At 38.1% G+C, this 23,606-nt stretch overlaps 1 protein-coding gene across 1 annotated transcript in view; it reads right to left on the bottom strand.

Moving 5' to 3' along the window:
• The window catches only part of DNAH8 (dynein axonemal heavy chain 8), a 335,946-nt gene that overhangs the window by 205,488 nt on the left and 106,852 nt on the right, over nucleotides 1-23,606 (bottom strand). The window contains exons 29-34 of the mRNA XM_072746190.1: nucleotides 20,655-20,755; nucleotides 15,177-15,314; nucleotides 14,777-15,017; nucleotides 6,175-6,374; nucleotides 3,172-3,325; nucleotides 1,608-1,771 (exon numbers count right to left, since the gene is read on the bottom strand). Of these exons, the coding sequence (XP_072602291.1) occupies nucleotides 1,608-1,771; nucleotides 3,172-3,325; nucleotides 6,175-6,374; nucleotides 14,777-15,017; nucleotides 15,177-15,314; nucleotides 20,655-20,755 (998 nt within the window). The remainder of the gene's footprint in view (nucleotides 1-1,607; nucleotides 1,772-3,171; nucleotides 3,326-6,174; nucleotides 6,375-14,776; nucleotides 15,018-15,176; nucleotides 15,315-20,654; nucleotides 20,756-23,606) is intronic.

The following is a 23,606-nucleotide window of genomic DNA, read 5'->3' as shown; positions in this document are numbered from 1 at the left end:
ACAGCACTGTGACCTTTCTAGGAGTACTGTCAACTTCATGGCTTGAATCCAGGATGAACACATAATTATCTCCAAACCAGGATACTGGGGGAGCTCTAGGGCAAACAACTAGCCATGAAGCTGAGATGGAGGCATAAACTCGGACAACCTAGTATATTCCCTAACTCTATTTCAGACAAATTGAGAGTGAACTGCCTTTCAAGAAAATCATCCCTGGGGGCACCTGGGTGGCTCAGGTCATGATTCCAGGGTCCTGGTATCGAGTCCCACATCAGGCTCCCTGCTCAGTGAGAAGCCTGCTTCTCCCTCTCCCTACTGCTTGTGCTTGGTCTCTCTCTCTCTCTCTCTCTCTCTCTCAAATAAATAAATAAAATCTGGAAGGAAGGAAGGAAGAAAGAAAGAAAGAAAGAGAGAGAGAGAGAGAGAGAAAGAAAGAAAGAAAGAAAGAAAGAAAGAAAGAAAGAAAGAAAAAGAAAGAAAAAAATCATCTGCAAATTTGTCTGGTAAACTGTTCGCTCAGTGCACATCTCTACTCAATGTCCACAGTGGGATGAAGGGTAATCTCTCACCCCCAGAAGACACATCCTCATCCCCTTCCCTGGAATCAGTGAATGTGGCCTTATTTGGAAAAACGGTCATTGCAGATGTGTTGAAGTTAAGGATCTCGAGTCGAGATAATGCTGGATAATCCAGATGATCCTAATGTGGAGGCCGAGAAAATTAAGGCCATTCCACCTTAAGTTCAGCGTTAGCACAAGTACAGCCATTTCAGTCCCCGGTGAATAAGAGCTGAACTTTACCTTACTTCAGTTACAGGGAAAAAAATGCTTAAAGCCTTTGAAAGCGCCCCATATTAGAATGAGAACAGAGCTCAAGCCAGTGGCAGGAAGCCCCATATCAGAATGAGAACAGAGTTTAAGGCCCTTGAAAGCCCATATCAGAATGTAAACAGAGCTTGAGAAATTCCTCCACCCCTTCTGGAGGTCCCCTAGACCAGCCCATAAAACTCAGCTGGAACCCACCTCGGGGTCCAAGTCCCTGCACCGCTGTGTCGGGTACACTTGGACCCAAGCTCGAATTTGTTAATAAACCCTCATGTGCTTGCATCGGTGTCGGCTCCTTGGTGGTTTCTCGGATTCACAATCTTGGGCACAACACTAAATCCCATGACAAGAGCCCTCATAAGAGACACACAGAAAGAAATGTGAAGACAGGGATTGGAGTAGGCACAAGCCAAGGAACTCCCAGAGCCACCAGAAGCTTGGAGAGGCAAGGAAAGATTCTCCACTAAGCCCCTTTAGAAGGTGACACCTTGATTTCAGATTTCCTGCCCCTCGAACGGTGAGCAAATAAATGTCTGCTGTTTTAAACCATCCGGTGGGTGGGAATTTATTACAGAAGCCCTATAAAACTAATATGATGCCTTAACTCACCAACCCCAGATTTATGGTGTCCTTTTTGCAGAAAAATTAAATGTATGTTAAATTCCTATAGCCACTTCAGCTATTCCTAACCAAACCAGTAATGTCATCAATATTATTTACTTACTTAGGATAAAACACCATTACATATAAAAACGATAGATAACTTAAAACTTCAGCTCTTACCCAGTGAGTGACTTCTGACATACTTCCAACTGTTCATGCAAATGAGGTAAAAGTTGCCCCATGGTCTCATCTCCAACACAGCAACTGATCACATTGGGGTTCTCATGAGCTCGCTGCATTATCTTTACCCATGACTTGTCAATATTCTGAAACCGCTTTGCTTCCTAAAAACAAACTCCTAGTCAGTAAAAAATTAGCATTTGAATAAAGCAAAGTCTTCATTTTGGAACTTCCTAGAGTTCCTCTGACCAGCTTCTATTAGTTCTCAGGCTACATAATTTAAAGGCACAATTTTTTTTTAAATCTGAATTAATTCTGGACAACAAAAACCCAAAGTCATGAAACTGCTTATTGAAATACTGCTTTGTCACAATGGGGCTTATCGCTTATTTGTTTTCTTACATTTAATACATTTTTCAAAATGCCACACTTTTCATTTGCAGAGCTATCAACTTCAAGCTCAAATCTAGTCTTTCAGCACCCCAGGTGTTTGGTTTGATGAGCAAACTGAAGAAGCATGAAAATAATTTGATCTCAAGATCCTCTGAATAATTACAGCTCCAAAATACCCCAGGAAAAGGAAAAAAAAAAAACAGTAAAACTCCAAAACAAAGCTTCATTTACATTTTTGCAAATGAAATTTTGCTATTTACTATGGATGATATCAAGCTCTGCATTCAATTGCAAAAATGCCTCTAGAAATGGCATAATCTTGCCTCTTTTAAAACTTTTAAGGGTATTTTTAAAAAACAATGCAACTCTCTGATTAAGAACAAAAAGAATTATGTTTAAAAAAATGTGTTACAAAGAGAAATGAGCCATTTTCAAAATCCTTTTATCCTTGACTTTTAATTTATAGAGATCCTAGACAGAAATTCAGGAAGAGCAGGCTTAATTTCATAAGAGAGACGTTATCTTCATAGAACAAAGCTATTACCAAGTTTATTTAAAAGGCTCAAATAAAGCTGTTTTAAGGATTTTTGTTAAGGATTTCTGAGGCAGTTTCTTTGCCCCATGGTATAGGTCTGATCTGTTACTGGTCCACTTACTAATAATTAATTTGTGCTTCCACAATACAGATTAATTTTAATTCTACTCTCAGAGGAAGATTGTAAGGTTAACTCTTAGAAGAGATGAACTACTATACTTTAAAAGTAGATATTTGAATGTACCTCACATCCTTAGACAAGAGATCGCAAAATCTTTCTTTCTACTAATATAAATTTCTACTTCTTTCTACTAATATAAATTTTAAAATCAGCACATTTAAAAAATTTATTTTGCAAAGGGGCCAGATAAGTAAATATTTTAGGCTTTGCAGGCCATACGGTCTCTGTTAAAACTACTGAACTCCGCTGTTGCAATGCTAAAGCAGCCATAGACAGAACATAAATGAATAGATACAGCTGTGTTCTAATAAAATTACTTACAAAAACATATAAGTGGGCCAGAGATTGCCAACCCTGGTTTAAATAATCAAGATACAACCATATGTCCTTGTAAAGGGACATAGAGACAACACACATCAAACTGTACTATCAGTAGTTCTAAAAACCCTATTTACCTGAGGTAGCTGTTTGGCAATATCTCCACCTACAAAAACAGCTTCAAGATAAACCCAAAGGTTCTGGACTACTAGCCACTCTTCAATTATGTCTGAGGAAGTGGACAATTTATACACCCAGTTCTGGATTGTTTTTTTAAATGGAGCATTATATCTAAAAAGTAAAAATGGAAAAATATTGTATTTTAAGGATGATTCAGAAAATACACGGACTAACAAAGTAAATTAGAGGAGAAACATTCCTTTGGAAATGGAATATTTTTTTTTCCTAAAAGGCAGTTCCTAATAAGTTTGACACAGATATGAGGTATTTGCTTTTCTAGGAGTAAAACTCATAATTATAGAATTTTTACTTGTTTCTGTATATCAGTCACAGACCAGGAAGATGGGCCCAACTTTGTGACACAGAGGTCCAGCAAAAGAATTGTGCTGGTTGTTTCTGGGAATAAAGGGAAGACAAGGAATAAGGTGTTTTGACAAGATTTCTGTGAACCAAAGCCAAGTGAACACTACCTGCAAGAATAACACATAGGGTACTGATCCTGGTCTATAAAACTATTATGACAAGACCAATGTCAAGATTGAGGGTTGATGCCCACTTTGCTCTTTTCTCACCCACGGACCACTAATTCTACCAGAGACTGTGCCTAGATTCAGATAGTGTTAGAGATCCAATAGCCAACCCCAAACAGTATGTTTCCTGTTTTCTCAACATCAGGGCAAGCTGTACAGTTCATGAGAATTCAAGGTGTCCAGCAAGCTGGGCACAACCAAGAAAGACAAGAAATACAGTGGATGTCATGCAAGAAGTGATGGGAAGATAGTGAGCAAGAACCCAATTACCTATAGTTGGATTAAGAAGCTGACCTCAGTTTGTGGCAAAAACAAGTAGTTTTTTTTTTTTTTCAAAGACAAGTAGTTTTGATGTGGTGTAGTGCCATATCTGGTGAGTGGCCCTTATTGACAAGATTTCTAAAACTTTTCTTGATCCGGGGCAGGGTGACTTGAAGGTGCTCACATATAAAAGGCAGGGGGGTTCTGGGCAGCCTGAATGGCTCAGTGGTTTAGCACTGCCTTCAGCCCAGGGTGTGCTCCTGGAGACCTGGGATCGAGTCCCACATCAGGCTACCTGCATGGATCCTGCTTCTCCTTCTGCCTGTGTCTCTGCCTCTCTCTCTCTCTCTCTCTCTCTCTCTGTGTGTGTGTGTCTCTCATGAATAATTAAATAAAATCTTTAAAAAAAATAAAATAAAAATTAAATAAAAATAAAAGAGGGGGTTCTTTTGGGTCTAGTTTGGTGCCTGAATCTAATCCATAACTTCTCTGGAAGCCTCTGTTATGCATGGAGGGATAAAGGGAGTTTATATAAAAATTTCCCCAAAGAGATAGGTATAAGCTATTCAGGCAGTTAAGAGGCATTGTATTCAATACGTAATTTATATTGTCCATCTGACCATCATTCTAGAGCTGAAAGGAAGTCAATATGCTAAGAGCATCTTCAAAAGACGTGCACACTAAGATGGTATGTATGGGCACTTCAGGAAGTTGAAACAGCTACATTTTTTAGGTCAAAATGGTCCTGCGCAGAGAAATAAAGTCATTTTTGATGGCATATAACTTCCCAAAATGAGAAAAGACTTGAAATAAGATCTAGCATAACCAGTTCCTGTCCTTTGGTCATTGTACAACTTTGCATGATGGAACGTGTCATGACTGATAGAGCAGTCCTACAGATCAATCAGGAATCCACTAGCAAAGTGTCACAATCCAGGCACTATCTGGAGTCAAGTCTCACCCATGGAGATATACAATTTCCTCCTGAGAGTACATCTAGGTCACACTAGAGACCCAGCAGGCACTGGCTCAGCCTGGAGTTTACTAGTACTATAAATAAGTATTATACTAATCAGGCTAAATCCAAGTTAAATATGAAATTAATAAAGCCTTCAAATCCTGAATTCTTTGGCTACCGATACTCTACAGGTGAATCTACAGCCTTTCTTCAAGAGGTCATCAGTTAGGAAATCAGGATGGCAAAATGCGCAATGAACCATGGAAGCAGTATCCAATAAAGTCTATGAACCACCGAATAACCTCTGGTCACCTTTGCCAGGATTATTCAGATACCCTGAAAGCAAGAGATGTACCTAGGATCTTAACCTCGGCAAGTCAACCCAGAACTGTCAGCACTAGGAGCTTTGGAATTAGTACATTATCCAAATGCAAGACTGCCTTTGGGGCCAGAGGTCATGTAGGATATCATTCATTAACCTAGAGAAGGAATATTAGCATTCCCATGCCCCCAGACATTGATTCTACTAGTGGTGAGGTTGTGACATATTTCTTAGGCGTGGTAAAGAACAGTGGAGAATTACTGCATGGTCAGCTAGGGAATTCGAGGTTGCTAATGCCCAGAGTAGGACCTGACAGTATACTTAATCTGAGACCCATTTTCTAAAGATGTACTCAGGATCACCGTCACCTTCCACCTGGTTCAATAACCCAGTGATGGACAGGTCATCTCATTTAGGGCCCAGCCACTTTTCACCATAAGAAATGCATGAAATGTTTAGGTAACAAACTCCTAACAATATATTCCTTTTGTGTGTTGGCAGCATACTTTTCCTAGGTCATTGGGTGAATACTCGAGCAGGGTTAGCCAAGGAAGGCAAAGATGACAAATTGGAGGAACCAAAGAGAAAGAAAATAAAATGAATAGGTCATCTCAGTGGGAAGCCAAAATGTTCAAGAAATAAGCTGGGGGAAACTAATTAAGATTGTGCCCATCAGAAAAGCAGCAAGAAGAGATGAGTACCATAAAGAAGAGACAAAGGTCATGATTATTAGAGAAAATAGGTAGCTCGTTTAAGGATAGACAAGAGTGAGCACCTGAGGTCAGAATCTTGTGTCACACCACAGCTGCAAAGCTGGCCTTCCACCTTCCACCTTTTATATGACTCTAAAAACCAAATTAAAACCTTCCCCCCAGAAGCATAAAATTACCTGTTGCTTAGTAAAGAACCTAAAACCATTAAACTATCTTCCATCAAGGTGATAATTTCTCCTGATTCGGTTCCTTTGAGAAGGAGCTCTCCTTTTCCCTTAAATGCTGCAAAACTCAGGTTCTGGTTGGTCCAATTTTCAATCACCTGAGTCAGCTTGGCTTCAATATCCTTCTCCTTAATGGCAGATATGCAAATATCCTTCAGAGGGAGATCAAAGAATATGTCATGACATATTACAACTAATTACAACTTAGGTGCCTTGTAAAATCACAGAATTTTGAGCCTTGAACCTAGAAGTCATTTGGTCATTTTGTGGTCAAGAAAACCAGGCTCACAACCATTGTGTTAAAAGTTCGAATCAAAACCTTCTGACCATCTGACTACTCATTGTTTTATGGTACCATTTACATTCGATAACAGAACTTAAATCTTCACGTTTCTTGATTATCCTTTTAATTGGAGTTTTTTGGCCAAAATGGAGATAATCACAGCTGCTCTATCTCAGCAGGTTGTTATGGGAAACAAGGGAGACTATATGCGGGGAGTCCTTTGAACTCTTCAAGTAATTAGAATCATTCCCATATTCCAGCATGTTCCAGCTGTAAAATGAATGTCTCATTTGCTTTAAAATCATTCTATTTTTTTTCTTACAGGTGTTCCTGTTTTTCTGAGAATCCTTGATACGAAAGTCTCACAAGGGAAAATAAAAGTATTTTCCCCATCATGCTTCTATTTATTTTCATACTTTGAATCACAGATCTCAGAGATGGGAAGGAATTGAAAGGTGCAAGGTATTTCCACAAATAATTATAATACCACATAGCATGTACTAAATGTCTTAAGAGTGGAGTGACCTGTTGTGAGTTCTGAAAAGGGAGAATAGACTTCTGCCTGCAGTCAGGGGGGAAGGCCTCATTGACAAGGGAGCATCTGAGACTGAGTGGGATTCCTGTGAGTGGTGGGGGCAGATGTTCTACAAGTGAGGAGAAAGAGTTCATTTAGAGGCAGTGAGTCCAGGGACAGAGGGAATCCAGCTTGGCTGGACAAAAATTCTTTGAAAACAAAATTTCTGATGTGCATGTGTTGTTAAGAAGGGGAAAAGGTAATGGGGTGCTCGGGTGGCTCAGTCAGTTAAGCATCTGTCTTTGGCTTGAGCCCTGAGTCAGGCTCCCTGCTCCATGGAGAGTGTGCTTCTCCCTCTCCCTCTGCTGCTCCTCCTGCTTGTGCTCTCCTTCTCTTTCAAATAAATAAATAAAATCTTTTAAAAAAGAAGGGGAAAAGAAGAGGCAGAAACCATATATATGAGATTTCCAGTCAGTGGTATAGTTCCTCACCTCCAAAAATATAGAATAATAGACAAAATTCAAACAGAGAAAGTAGAAAACATAACCAAGCTTAGAAACCAAACATCTCAGTGAATCAGAAGTGGAAAAGATACACAAACCAGCAAGTGGAGATGAAGCCCAGGCCTGAGGGCTCTGGTGAGGGGTGGGGGGCAAGCCCTTATAAATGCTTTGCACAGACATATCTGACAGCTATACCCCAGGGTCCAGCACAGAGTCAGTCTGCTAAAAACTGCCCAGCCTTTCTGTAAAAAAAGGCCTATTTGCTTATCTTAGAGCTTCTGCCTGACAGGCAGGCATCTAATTTAACACACAGCTAGGGGCCTACTGAAATACTCCCCAAAGACTGAGGCTGGGAAGCACCACTCTTGCACTGTCCCTCTGCCTCCCTTCAGGTCACCAATACCTCCTGGAAAGAAGATATGCACTTATCTGGCTCTATGGGTTTTGTTGTAGTTGGCACCCAGGAAATGTCTCTTGATCACCTGATTCTGGTGGCAAATGAGGTTTATGTTTAAGGTGCCACAGGACTATAATAAATGAGGGGAAAGTTCTTAATCAGCTACCCACCCCCAGGGCTTAGTGCTGAAATCTAAGACTAAAATGCCCAATTTCTTACTTTAAAGAGGCCTACTGCTTTATCTTCACAGCTGTGGCCCGAAGAGCAGATTTCCAATTAAACATACATCCAAGGGCCAGCTGTAATCCTCTCCAGAGACTTTGAAGGGTGAGGACTATCTTCATATTCCTTATGCTGTGCTCCCAAATGCTGGCATCTCCAACAAAGGAGCTTGTATAAACCATTGGCACCCCAGCATTTGTTGCTGTCACCCAAAAGGCACATCCCTTGATGGCCTGACTCTGATGACCCAGTGGGGCTTGTGTTCACAGGTTCAACAGAATAGTAGCAAACAGAGAAAGTTCTTAACTGGCTATCATTCCAGGATTCAGTGCAGAGAGAACAGACATAAATGCCCGTCTCCTAGTGCTCTCCTAAAAGAGATATATTTGCATACTTTAAGAGTTCCTGCCTAAGGATATAACTTCCAATCAGCCTGGATCTAGGTACTGACTGGGATCCTCCACTTTGGGGCCTGACAGGTCTTGTTACACTCTCAATTCCTGGGAGCAACTAAAGATAAAACAGACTATTGGGACAAACACAAAGATTTGAGACAACCAAGAGCTAGGGCAGGCTTGGAGGATAAGTTTCCTTTCCTATGCAAGGCCACTCCTTCAAGACTGGGAGAGGTGGCTGTTTTATACAATGCATAAAAACCAACACAGAGAGGAAAGTGAAATGAAGAAACAGGAATATGATCCAAATGAAAGAGGTTATGTCCTTGGAAAAAGACTGTAATGAAACAGAGATGAGTGACTCACCAGATAAGGAGCTCAAAATAACAGTCATAAAAGTATTTACCAAGTTCAGGAGAACAATGCATGAACAAAGTGAGAATTTCAACAAAGAGAAAGAAAATATTTTAAAAGTACCATATTAGCAGTCATGGAGCTGAAGAAAACCATCATTAAAAAGCACAGTAAAGGGGCTCAACAGAAAACTAGATGAAGCACAAGAAAGGATCATGAGGGATCCCTGGGTGGCGCAGTGGTTTGGCGCCTGCCTTTGGCCCAGGGCGCCATCCTGGAGACCCAAGATCGAATCCCACGTCAGGCTCCCTATATGGAGCCTGCTTCTCCCTCTGCCTGTGTCTTTGCCTCTATCTCTCTCTGTGTGTGACTATCATGAATAAATAAATAAAATCTTTAAAAAAAAAAGAAAGAAAGAAAGGATCATGAACTTGAAGACAGGGCATCTGGTACCCCACCTGAGCAAAAAATTTAAAAAAGAATGAAATATAGTGAAGATAACTCAAGGGACTTATAAAAGAGCTTACATGAGCCAGCTTCACCTTATAGGAGTCCCAGAAGAAGAAGGCAGAAATTTTCTTATTTGAAAATTTCTTTTTCTGATTTCTTATTTGAAGAAATAGTGGCTGAAAACTTCCCTAACCTGAGGGAGGAAACAGATATCCAGAATCTAGGAATCCCAGACACTTTCAAAACAGATGAACCCAAGAGACCCACACCAAGACACCATACTTGAAGTGTCAAAAGTTAAAAAACAAAGAGAAAATCATGAAAGAGGTAAGAGAAAACTTGTTATGTACACGGGGACTCCCACAAGACCAATAGCAGATTTTTTTTTAAGATTTTATCCGTTTACTCATAAGAGACAAAGAGACAGAAAGAGAGGCAGAGACACAGGCAGAGGGAGATGCAGGCTCCATGCAGGGAGCCCAATGTGGGACTCAATCCCAGGTCTCCAGGATCACACCCTGGGCTGAAGGTGGCGCTAAATTAGTTGTTATATGTAAGCCTATGGGACCTACAAAGCAAAAACCTATAGTATATACACAAAAGATAAAGCATACCACTACAGAAAGTAATCAAATAACAAAAGGAGAGAGCAAGAGAAGATAGAAACAAAGGAATTACAAAACAGCCAGAAAATGATTAACAAAGTGGCAATAGGCATATACCTATTAATAATTCTTTTATATGTAAATAGACTAAATTATTAAAAAAAAGACTAAGTGTGACTGAATGGATTAAAAATAAAACAAGGGGATCCCTGGGTGGCTCAGCGGTTTCGTGCCTGCCTTTGGCTCAGGGCGCGATCCTGGAGTCCCGGGATCGAGTCCCGCGTCGGGCTCCTGGCATGGAGCCTGTTTCTCCCTCTGCCTGTATCTCTGCCTCTCTCTCTCTCTCTGTATATCATAAATAAATAAAAATAAATCTTTAAAAAATAAAAATAAAACAAGATCCATCTATATGCTGCTCACAAGAGACTCAGTTCAGATGTACAAACACACGGACTGAAAATGAGGAGATGGAAAAAGATACGCCATGCAATTGGAAACCAAAAAGAAAAAAAAAAGCAGGGGTATTTATAGTTATATAAGATAAGATAGATCTTAAGACAAAAACTGTGATAGTAGACAAAGAAAGTCAGTATATAATGATAAAAGTGTCAAACTAACAAGAGGATATAATTTCGCAAATATCTATGCATCCAACATACAAGCATTCAAATATATAAAGCAAATACTAACATATCAAAAAGAAGAAACTGACAGCAATACAATAATAGTAGGGGACCTTAATACTCTACTTTCTTCGATAGATAGATCATTCAGACAGAAGATCAATTAGAAAACAATGGCTTAAATGACACATTAGATGAGATGAACTTAGACATATATAGAACATTTCATATAAAAGCAACAGAATACACATTCTTCTCAAGTGCACATGGAACATTCTCCAAGACAGATCACATGTTAGGTCACAAAATAAGTCCTAATAAATTTAAGAAAACTGAAATCATATCAAGCATCTTTTCCAACCACAATGGTATGAAATTAATTACAAGAAGAAAACTGGAAATCAATTACAAGAAGCAAATATGTGGAGATTAAATGACATGCTACTGAAGAATTAAAGGCTTAAAGAATAAATCAAAAGAGAAATGATACCTTGAGACAAATGAAAATGGAAACACAACATACCACAACTCATGGGATGCAGCGAAAGCAGTTCTAATAGGGAAGTTCATAAGGAGAAATGCTTACATGAAGAAAGAAGAGAGATCTCAAATAAACAATGTAGCTTTATATTTAAAAGAAGTAAAAAGAACAAACAAAGCCCACAATTAGTAGAAGGAAGGAAATAACAACAATCAGAGTGGAAAAAATGAAATAGAAACTAAAAGGACAGTAGAAAAGATCAAAGAAACTAACAGTTGGTATTTGAAAATATAGATGAAATAGATAAAACTTTAGCTAGACCAACCAAGAATAAGGAGAGAGGACTCAAAATCAAAAACGAAGACACTAACCAATGCCATAGAAATAGAAAGGGCTGTGAGAGACTACTATGAGCAATTACATGCATAAAAATCGCACAACCTAGAAGAAATGGGTAAGTCCCTAGAGACATACCATCTACCAAGACTGAATTATGAAGAAATAGAAAGTCAAAACAGACTGATTACTAATAAGGAGTTAAATCAGTAATCAAAAAACTCCCAACAAACAAAAGTCTAGGACCAGATGGCTTCACTGCTGAATTCTATCAAACATTTAAAGAAGAATCAATATCAATCTTCTCAAACTCTTCCGAAAGATAGAAGAGGAGAGAACACTTCCAAAATCATTTTATGAAGCCAGCATTACCCTGATACCAAAACTGTACAAAGACACTACAACAAAGAATTACAGGCCAACGTCCCTGATGAATATAGATGCAAAAATCCTCAATAAAAAAAAATCCTCAATAAAATACTAGCCAACTGAATTCAACAATAATTTAAAAGGATCACACACTGTAACCTTGGAATTTATTTGGAATTTATTCCAGGGTTACAAGGATAGTTTCAGTATCTACAGATCAAAGAAGGATAAAAATCACATGGTCATTTCAATTGATGCAAAAAAGCATTTGATAAAATTCAACATCTATAAGTGATATAACATCTCAACAAAGGTAAAAAGAAAGAACATAAAAAAAAAAGAACATACCTCAACATAATAAAGACCATATATGACAAATCCACAGCTAACATCATACTCAATGCTTTTGGATCTGGAGCAAGATAAGGATGCCTACTCTCACCAGTTTTATTTCACATAGTATTGAAAATCCTAGACAGAGCAATTAGGCAAGAAAGAAATAAAAAGCATCTGAATCAGGAAGAAAGAAGTAAAGTAAAACTACCATTATTTGCAGATGACATGATATTATACATAGGAAATCCTATGTATACCAAAAACTGTTAGAACTAATAAATGAAATGTTGCATAAAACAAAATCAATATGGAAAATATAGTTGCACTTCTATACACTAATAATAAACTATCCTAAAGGTAAATTAAGAAAACAATTCCATTAACAATTACATCTAAAAGAATGAAAATATCTAAGAATAAATTTAACAAGGAAGTGTAAGACCTGTAACTGAAAACTATAAGACATTGATGAAAGAAACTGAAGAAGACACAAATTAATAGAAAAATATTCCATGCTCATGGATTGGAAGAATTAATGTTGTTAAAATGTCCGCAGGATCCAAAGCTAACAGATTAAATGCAATCTTTATCAAAACTCCAATGTTATTTTTTAGAACAAATAATCTATACAAAACAAAAATTTTGTATGGAACCATAAAAGACCCCAAATAGCCAAAGCAATCTTGAGAAAGAAAAACAAACCTGGAGGCATACTGCTTCCTGACTTCAAACTATATAACAAAGCCATAGTGATCAAAACAGTATCATATTGGCATAAAAACAGATACAAGGATCAATAGAACAGAATAGAGAACCCAGTAATTAACCCACACATATATGGTCAATTAATTTATGACAAAGAAGCCAGGAATATACAATGGAGAAAGATTGTGTCTTTAATAAATACTGTTGGGATAACTGGACAGCCACATGTAGAAGAATGAAACTGGACCACTATCTTACACTGCACACAAAAATTAACTCAAAATGAATGAAAGACTTGAATTCAAAACCTGAAACTATAAAAATCCTAAGAGAAAACACAGGTGGTAAGCTCCTTAACATTGTTCTTAGCACTGATTTTTGGATTTGGCAACATAGCCAAGGAAACAAAAGCAAAAATACACAAGTGAGACAACATCAAACTAAAATGCTTCTGCATGATGAAGAAAACCATCAACAAAATGAAAAGACAACTGACAAATGAGATAAAATATTTGCGCATCATAAATCTGATAAGGGGTTAATATCTAAAATATACAAAGAACTCACATAACTCAATAGGGAAAAAATCCCAAGCAATTCATTTAATAAATGGGCAGAGGATTGGAATAGGCATTTTTCCAAAGAAGACATGCAAATGGCCAATTGTACATGAAAAGATGCTCAACATCACTAAATCTCAGGGAAATGCAAAGTGAAATATCACCTCACAACTCTTAGAATGACTATCATCACAAATACAAGAAATAACAAGTGTTGAGGAAGATGTAGAGAAAAGGGAACCCTGCACATTGTTGGTAGGAATGTAAATTGGTGTGGCCAATATAGAAAACAGTATGGAGGTTCCATGAAAAAGTTTAAAATAGAGCTACAGGGGCACAGGTGCCCTGTAACTGGCTCAGTCAGTTACGCATCGGACTTTGGCTCAAATCATGATCCTGGGATCGAGCCCCACATTGGGCTCCCTGCTCAGCAGGAAGTCTGCTTGTTCCTCTCGTCTGCCCCTTCCCTGTTCATGCTCTCTCTCTCTCTCTCTCTCAATTAAATAAATAAAATCTTTAGAAAAAAATAGAGCTACATATGATCCAGCAATACTACTTCAGGATACTTATTCAAAGAAAATACTAATTCAGAAAGAAAGAAACCAGAACATAGATACTAAGAACAGACTGGCAGCTGCCAGAAGTGGGGGGTTGTGGGGTTAATGAAATGGGTAGAAGGGGTCAAAAGGTACAGACTTCCAGTTATAACATAAATAAGTCCTGGGATGTAATGTACAAAATGGTGACTATAGTTAATAATACTGTGTTGTATATTTGAAAGTTGTTAAGATAAAAGTTCTCATCACAAGAAAAAAAAATAAGCTATGTGTGGTGATGGATGTTAACTAGACATACTATGATGATCATTTTATAACATATACATGTTATCAAGTCACTATGTTGCAAACATAAACTAATATATTTATATGCCAGTAATAAAAATTATGTAACTATAAAAACTATGTCTCAATAATAATAAAAAGAGATACCATGCAAACAGTAAGCACACACATACAAAACAAAAGAACTAATTAAAAATCTTGCAAAGGAAAAATAATTTTAAATATGTAGTAGACTAACAAGAAAAAGTATAGAATTAGAAATTTGGAAACTTTTCTGAGGAATTCACCAGGAATGCAATACAGAAATAAACAGATTTTTTGAAAAGGAGAGTTAGTTAAGGGACAAGGAGGATAGATTAAGGACTCCTAAGCTAACATATTTCAAACAATCATCTTACCTCTTTGAGTTACTCTATTATTTTGCAAAACCAAAGGATGTTCAGGAGCATTCCAAATTATGAGGATACGTTATATAGGGCAATTGGTACACCCTTAAAATGTCTGTTTGTATAATTTTCAGAAAAGTAAAAGGAGATATTCTTTAATGAACCACTGATAAGATCTTATAAACTTATGTACCTCAATGTCATCCTTATTTTTAAGCAGTGGTGCTTCCATAATATTTCTAAGACAGAAAGAATCAGATTCCACATCAAATGGGGTTCCAGTTAACTCAGAGATTCGGTCCCAGTGCCTCTGTTTCATTGCCTTATTGGTCATCATTTCTAGCAGAGGACATGACTCACTGAAATCATCAATTCTTTTTTTCAGATCCAAAAAAGCTTGCCAATCTTTAAGCCCTTTTGGGAGTTTACGACACCTTTCAGAAAAAAAAAAATATATCACTACACATTTCTTTGAAGAAGGCATTATGTATATACAGCAATATATCAGAGGATAAATTCATTTGTAAAATACCTACAAGATCCTATGAAGATCGGCACCATAAAAAGGTAAGCTTAACTCAATTAAAACTCACCTGTTTTGAAATTCCTGCAGTTCTGCATTAATTTTTTCAATATCTACGTCTCCCCAAAGTATTTCGTAATAACCACTAATATTGCTCATCACAGTATCATACAGTCCATACAGCTTCTGCAGCAAGTTGAGTTCCTTTCTAGGAATCCAAATAATCAAGGTATTACATGATGTAGATATTAAAAATAAACGTCGTTATTGGATAGGCAGGATTCATCCAATCAAATATTTCATACATGACACGTATAATGTCTTATAGGCACCAACATGGAAACCACAGACAACCCTGTCAGTTTCCAAACAAAAATTTAATTAAAGCCCCATTAATTAGGTCAAGTGTACAGCTCTCAAATATTCCAAGTCATACTGTGACTTGACATTAACAAGCGGTTTGATTATGATTACAGTTCCAATCATCGCAAACTATGTGACCAGACCTTGATAATAAGATCAAAGCTGGGGATCCCTGGGTGGCTCAGTGGTTTAGCGCCTGCCTCCCGCCCAAGGTGTGATCCTGGAGTCCCAGGAGTCCCAGATCGAGTCCCACATCCGGCTCCCTGCCTCCCTCTGCCTGTGTCTCTGCCTCTCTCTCTCTGTGTGTTTCTCATTAATAAATAAATAAAATCTTTAAAAAAAAAATCAAAGCTAAGGCTAAGGTTTTGATTGTTTTTCTTTTAAAAGCAAGCAAGTGCATAAGATGGTGGTTGAAAGTGCCTATGAAGTCTTCAAGCTAAAAGGATATACCAACAGGGCTATTGGATTAAGTGTGGCTGATCTCATTGAATCCATGTTGAAAAATCTCTCCAGGATTCATCCAGTGTCAACAATGGTGAAGGGCATGTATGGTATTGAGAACGAAGTCTTCCTGAGTCTTCCGTGTATCCTGAACGCTCGGGGCTTAACCAGTGTGATCAATCAGAAGCTGAAAGATGATGAGGTTGCCCAGCTCAAGAAAAGTGCAGATACCTTGTGGGATATCCAGAAAGACCTAAAAGATCTGTGACTTCTGGCTTCTAGGCTGTAGAAATTTAAAACCATGATGTAATTAACTGTGAGCCTTTAGTTTTTCATCCATATACATGGATCACAGTTTGCTTTTATCTTCCTAAATATGTGAATCTAGGCTCACAGAATCAAAGCCCATGCTTGGTTTAATGCTTGCAATATGAGCCTTGAACAAATAAAATTAACTACTGTAGTGTGCTTCTAAAAAAATAAAATAAAATAAAATAAAATAAAATAAAATAAAATAAAATAAAAGCAAGCTAGTTTTTTTGTTAAGAACATGTGCCTTTGGGAAAGTGACTTAAACATCACTTTCCTACCAAGAGCTTCCCCTCAGGTACCCAAATGGATTATATACATAACAAGAGTAAGAGGAGGGATTATAGATCCAAGTAAAGAAAAGTCCTTTATTGTGTAGAATATCAAAAATTGACTGCTTAACAGAGTTTGTGGATGCTCCCAAGAATTCCTCCATCCTTAGCAGACCATGAGTTCCCCTAGACCAGTTTTAGTTTTGGGGTTTATTTTTTTAGTTCTGTTTGTAAGGATTGATATGCACAACTTTTATTATTTATTATAAATAATCCAAAGACCAAAGGTAAGGTTTGCTTATGCTTTTAATAAAGTAAAACTCATTCTATCTTGCAATTATCAAATGGGTATACTGGGTCCCTTTATAAATCTAAGACTCATTCTGGAATCTTGGTTATCTTGCTTTTCCAATTCTTGTTTCATTTTGCTGATTCATCATCTTAGGAATTATTTCATTATTAATCACAGGATATTCCAACTTATGCTAAAAATGACTAAAATAACACAAAAAGAATGATGAGATCTCCTGTAAGAAAGGGACAATAATCCCTATTGCATCATCCTTCAGGTTTCTTAGCACTGCATTATCCCAAAGCACTGCATTATCTTTTTTTTTTTTTTAAGATTCATTTTTATATAAACAGACAGTGAGAGTGGAGAGGGGCAGAGAGGGAGGGAGAAACAGAATCCCAAAGAGACTCTCTGCTGAGTAGAACCTGATCTCATGACCCTGAGATCATGACCTGAGCCAAAATGAAGAGTCAGATGATCAACAGACTGAGCCACCTAGGTGCCTCTCAATATATCATCTTTTAACAATATATCAAAAAAGAACTCTGGACAGACACTGTCTTTGTGTTGTTGTTGTTGTTGTTGTTTTATTCTTGGTTAGCTTTCACATAATATAGTTAAGGATTCAGAGTCGTTCATTTTTTTAAACCCAAAACAGAAAATACAACTGACCAAGAATGGTACTCCCCAAGTATTAAAGAGAAAAGAGACACAAAACAGCACTCTAGACTCTAATAGTGAAACCATGTAGTGAGATCTCAGACTCTCGGTCTTTAGATGATGATTACCTAGATGAATTTTACTCAGATCAGTAATTTATGCGTGAACAATATATTTCAGTAGAGACAAGGGCTTCATCATGTAGTATTTTACAAGAACCTAGACCATCTCATTTTGTGAAAAGGATAAATGGTTGTTCTTTCATTATCTGTGACGTTTGCATCAGTTTTACTTGGGACTTTCCCAAAGTAGACAAATGCTAAAGGCAGATGTGTATTTAAAGGAGATAGATGACGCAAAAATGAAAAAATTTATTGACTTGATGATTCAAATCTAAAAGTAAAGACTGGGATCCCTGGGTGGCGCAGCGGTTTGGCGCCTGCCTTTGGCCCAGGGCGCGATCCTGGAGACCCGGGATCGAATCCCACGTCAGGCTCCCGGTGCATGGAGCCTGCTTCTCCCTCTGCCTGTATCTCTGCCTCTCTCTCTCTCTCTGTGACTATCATAAATAAATAAAAATTAAAAAAAAAATAAATAAAATAAAAGTAAAGACTTTTTCATTTGTAACATAAGAAAGATGATGGTCCTCTCTTCAACAAAATTATGACTGGTAACAGTTTTGGGTTTTAACAATGTCAAGTGCAAGAAAATCAGAAGTAATAATAAGATAAAAGCTGTTGGAGATGGATCTGAATTCAGAAATCAGTGTTTGTACAATGGTATGGTCCAGGTTCATGTATGACAGCTGATGAGCAGTTGGTTGTGTCACCAGCTAGACCCCAAAACCTGACCTTAATCACCCACCTGCTTTTCTACTCACTCATCTTTCTCTTACATTTTTCCTTAAGCTCTTTTTTCTGGCTTATCTCCTAACTCAGGCAAAGGAAACCTGAAGCCACCCCTCAGGTGATAGCAATTGTCCTGACTGACCAGACCTCCCACCTCCCCAGAACACTGAGGCTTTTTGAGCTAAATCTCTGACTGGCATTTGAGCCATGAACCATAGAGTGACCTCTGGAATGACCTACAATCACCTTTACCTCATTATAATACTAAAACTCAGCCCCAGGAGGAGCACAGCCTCATTTACATAACATACAATTTGTGATTAGGCATGTTTCCTGATGGTGCATGTGTGACCTTATGCCCACCTCTACGTAGGATGACAAGACTTCCCTATCTAAATATTCATCCTAACCCTAAACAAAAGGAACCCATTCACCCTCTCTTGGGGAGTCATGGCTTTGGAAGCCATTCCCCGAAATCTCCTTATTTGCGGCAAATAAAGTTTTCTTTGTGTAACACCTCATCCTGGTGCAGTTTCTGATTCACCAAGGAGTCAACTCACATTGGTTGGACTCCAGTTGCATTCTGAAGTCAGTCTCCATTTTGTTATGGAGGGTTATGGAGTAAAAGTTTGGGTTTTGAAGTAAAAGCTTGGGTTTTCTCTGCTTAAATTCTTATTACATTTTCTAACAAAGTGCTTTTTACCATTCCTTTATTCTAACTTTTGCAAATTATTCATAAATTACTTAAAATATAAAAGAATTAAGAGGTCCACTGGTCCAGACAGTAAATGTGGATAGTTGTTTTTCCTGGAACACTGAGGGTTAAAATAAAACAGTGAGTCTCAGACTGAGCATGAAAAAGAGAGAATTCATAAAATGCAGGACCCAACCCCTGAGATTTTGAATCAGTAAATCAGGGCAAGGAACAGATAACCTGTAGTTCTTTTTATTTTATTTTATTTTATTTTATTTTATTTTACTTTATTTTTATTTTATTTTATTTTATTTTATTTTATTTTTTTATTTTTTTTTTAAATAATTTTTTTTAATTTTTATTTATTTATGATAGTCACAGAGAGAGAGAGAGGCAGAGAGACACAGGCAGAGGGAGAAGCAGGCTCCATGCACCGGGAGCCCGACGTGGGATTCGATCCCGGGTCTCCAGGATCGCGCCCTGGGCCAAAGGCAGGCGCCAAACCGCTGCGCCACCCAGGGATCCCTATTTTATTTTATTTTAATTCAATTAATTAAGACATAGTATATTATTAGTTTCAAAGTAGATTCATCAGATGCATATAACACCCAGTGCTTATTACATCATGTGCCCTCCTTAATGTCCATCACCCAGCAGTATGGAGGTTCCTCAAAAAGTTAAGGTGCCCCCTACAACCCAGCAATTGCACTACAAGGTATTTACCCAAAGGATACAGATACCTGCAATTCTAACACAACTGGTCATCTGGTTAAGTTTGGTGAATGACTGTTTTGGAAAAAGATTACAAACCATCTACCCTAAGGCAGATTGAAGCATTAATTTATGGTCGGACAATTTCTTGTCTATTTTGCATAGGCATGTTATGACTTTGAAAGAAGTTAACATAAAGTTCTTTACTAAAGCCATGATCCTAATAAGCAAAAATCACTGTTTTAATTTTGACTTTGAGGAAAGTTATATAAAATTCCATTAAAATGTAGTTGCTTAAATCCTAGATCTACTAATTGTTTAAAATCAAGTAAGTTCCTTGGCCTTCAATCTTTTTTTTTTTTAAAGATTTTATTTATTTATTCATAGAGACAGAGAGGCAGAGACACAGGCAGAGGGAGAAGCAGGCATCATACAGAAAGCCCGATGTGGGACTCGATTCAGGGTCTCCAGGATCACGCCCTGGGCTGCAGGCGGTGCCAAACCGCTGCGCCACTGGGGCTGCCCCCTTGGCCTTCAATCTTGATGAATTTCTATGTCTATCCAATATGGAAGAGCACGTAGCACAAACTCAGTAAGAAAGGTTGGAAAGCCAAGAATGGCTATTCCTCTAAATAAAATATATCCAAAATTGTAGTGTTTCTGTACAATAATTGACACTATTTGACAATAGCAAAATGAACAAAATAAAGCACAAGCTAAATATAGGCCACAAATACTAGAATTCTTGCAACGTATTTCCAATTCCCCAAGAATATTTCTTTTATATGTGGTGACTTGGTATTCAGTGGGTCAGGAATTGTTAGGAATTGGAGAATATTTAGGAGTGTTCTAAGGGAGGCTCTTCTCTGCATGATAAAGGATTTAATGATGGCACGATTCTTCTAATGAACACTATTTAATTATTTGCATGTAACACTTGTACAATTTCTATACTTACCTAGTTTTGTGTAAAACCTCATAATCAGTTACAGGCAACCCAAAAAGTTGTTCACCAGATGAATACGTAACAAACTTCCTCCACAGATCATCAAAATTGGCCTATAAAAAGATTTTTAACTTGTAGTAAAATATAATTAATTCAGGACCCATTACAGTAGAATTTATTATAATTGGAATAAAAGCTACAATGGGGTTTATTTAATAATATCTATGAAACAAAGACTTGTGAAGAAATTTATATTGATACCAAGCTATCAGAAGAAAAGTTGAGCACTTAGGAAAATTAACTTTCAAGCATTCTAAAAGTATCCATTTTACATAAAATTTTTTCTTTAATAAATTAAGTGGTCTTCAGAAGACCTATATTTCAAGTTCCCATAAATATGTCTGAAAGTAATAAAACTGCATTTTAAAAAATCTATAATTCAGGCTTCTTCACTAATTTAGACTTGTCATCTGTTCCACAGAGTTCAAATGAGTGAGTATAATCCTTTCAACCCTGTTTTCTCTCCAAGCAATAAAGAGTCTATAAAATGAAGGATTCAATTATAACACCACTTGAAAGAATTCTAACAATCTGAATCAGCGAAGTTAATGCCCATGCCCTTTGAATTGGAAGTGGAATCTCCTATCCTAGGAATGCTAAGTATGGAGAGTGTTTAAAGCATAAAAGCAAATAGAAATAATCCACCCATGATGAAGTATGTGTGCTCTATATAAGGGTATAATATATCAATAAGGATACTAAATTTCCAGCCCTGGAGAATGGCTGGCATCAGACTTCACCATATTCAGATAGTGAATCAGATCTGACAATAACATTAGCATATTTTTAGAGGAGCCAAATAAAGAAGGTGTGAAGACCCTGGAGGAACTCCAATGAACTCTGCCTTTCTAGAAAGTAAGGTCCATATTTTGCACTTTTTATAATCCTTGGTGGTTAATATAATGGTTACTCAATAAATTTAATGACTAAAGTGACCATAGAACCATGCGAACACTAGAAAAGGAGAAACAAAAATGTTAAAGTTAGCATACTTTAAAATAATATTTAAAATCTTGTTTATGTGGTGAAGACTATTGATGGATGCCAGTCACTCACCCCCTTTTTTATTCAGGCCCCAGATAATATGAAAAGACCCACAGCATTAGCCAAATGGGCAAAAAAAATACCAGCTTTGTCAGCAGGACAACCAAGTGTCCAGCAACTCCAGAAATCAGAGTAAAGTTGCACCCTGAGCCCAATGGGAAGCTCCTGCTTCTTTCCACAATCTAGATAGATCTTGGCACCTGCCTTTTAGGGGGCTTGGAGGGGACGGTGAGGGGGCACCTGCTTTGGAGGAGAGTTGGGTCACATACCCAGCCAGATGCATGGTGAACAGCCTGCTTAGCTCACACCCCCAACCACAGGCAGAGCAGAAGGAGCAAGATGCCAAGAGATGCGCCCTACAATATCTTTTCAATGAAGTGGCCACACCCCTGAAGGGTGGCACATTCAAGTCCCACTTGCTGATGAATAAACTGGTAACTACTGAGGGAAAGACAAGGAGGTGGGTCTAGCTTCAAAATATACCCAGTTCTAATCTCTTCTCTTCAACTCCAGTGCCACCAGTCTGGTCCAAGTGACTATCACCCTCTCCTGGATTATTGCAAGAGCTTCCTAATTTCTCTGCTTTCACCCTTAACTATCAGAAATCTACTCTCAACACTGTAGCCAGACTGATCCACTGAAAACATAAGTAGGATGATGTCTTATTTGCTCTTACTCAGGGCCTTTGCACTTGCTCTTCCTCTTGCCTGGAAAGCTGCTCTTCCAGACACCTCCCTGGCTCATTCCCTCATTTCTCTAGGTCTCTACTCAATGTCATCTTTTCAAGCTGGCCTTCTCTGGAGATGCTATTTTATTTTGTTTTATTTTAAGAGAGAGAGAATGTACATGAGAGAACACAAACAGTGAAGAGGGAGAAGCAGGCTGCCCATCAAGGAGGAAGCCTGATGTGGGGCTTGGTCTCAGGACCCTGGGATCATGACCTGAACCAAAAAGCAGATACTTAACTGACTGAGCCACCCAGGTGCCCCTGGAAATGCAATTTTAAAGTTCACATCCACCTTACATACACACAGCCCAGCACATTATGCCCTTTCTCTGCTTTATTTTTTCCTTTGGCACTTATTATCATCCAACTTATTACTTTTTTCATTCATATCTATATTATCTTGCTTTTATTGCTGAGAGATTCTGCTTGGCTCAACTGGCAGCCATTAGGTGAGCAGATCAGTCTTGATCCTGGCTCCTCCAGAAAGGCAGGCCTTTCCCTGGGACTCTGGGGACTTCAGATAGCAAAGAATCAGAGCCTCCTCCAAGGTCTGGCATAAAGTTCTGGATCAGGGTGATGCGAGGATCTGGTTTTAGTCCAAGAGTTACCACTATTGTCCTGAGGACAAAAGAACCTTAACAATAACAAGGGACTGGACTTTGTCTAAGGACATCATATCCAAGTGAAAGGCTTGTGCCTGCTGCATCCCCTGAAAACCCTTGCCAGCACAGACAACCTATCTTATAGAAATCTACCAGACTTACTGGGCTAGCCCTACCCTGCCCCCAGAGCCAAGCAGCACAGACAGTGGGCTCTGTGACAGTTGATTTCCTTACTTTGCACAAATTGACTAATCTATGGTCAGCTGCAATTCCATTTTTCTTATCTGGGTCTGGGTTTTCTATTTAAATCACCAAAATCAAGGGAGATACTTGAAAGTTAGGTACCATATGAGGAATTCCCCTTGGTTCTGATGGAAAAAGCCTGAACTACCCCTCTCAGGAGAACCTGCAACTGGAGAGATCCCATTCAACTTGACTGAACCTTTTTGAGAAAAGTATGCATGGAACCAGCCTGAACCATCTATGGAACGTGCACATAAAGCAACAAGATCAAGATTGCTGACTCCACTC

Source organism: Vulpes vulpes, chromosome 1 (genome assembly GCF_048418805.1).
Source record: "Vulpes vulpes isolate BD-2025 chromosome 1, VulVul3, whole genome shotgun sequence".
Lineage (NCBI taxonomy): Eukaryota > Metazoa > Chordata > Mammalia > Carnivora > Canidae > Vulpes > Vulpes vulpes.
The sequence above is the reverse complement of the archived record's forward strand: the minus strand, read 5'-3'. Positions and strand labels throughout refer to the sequence as shown.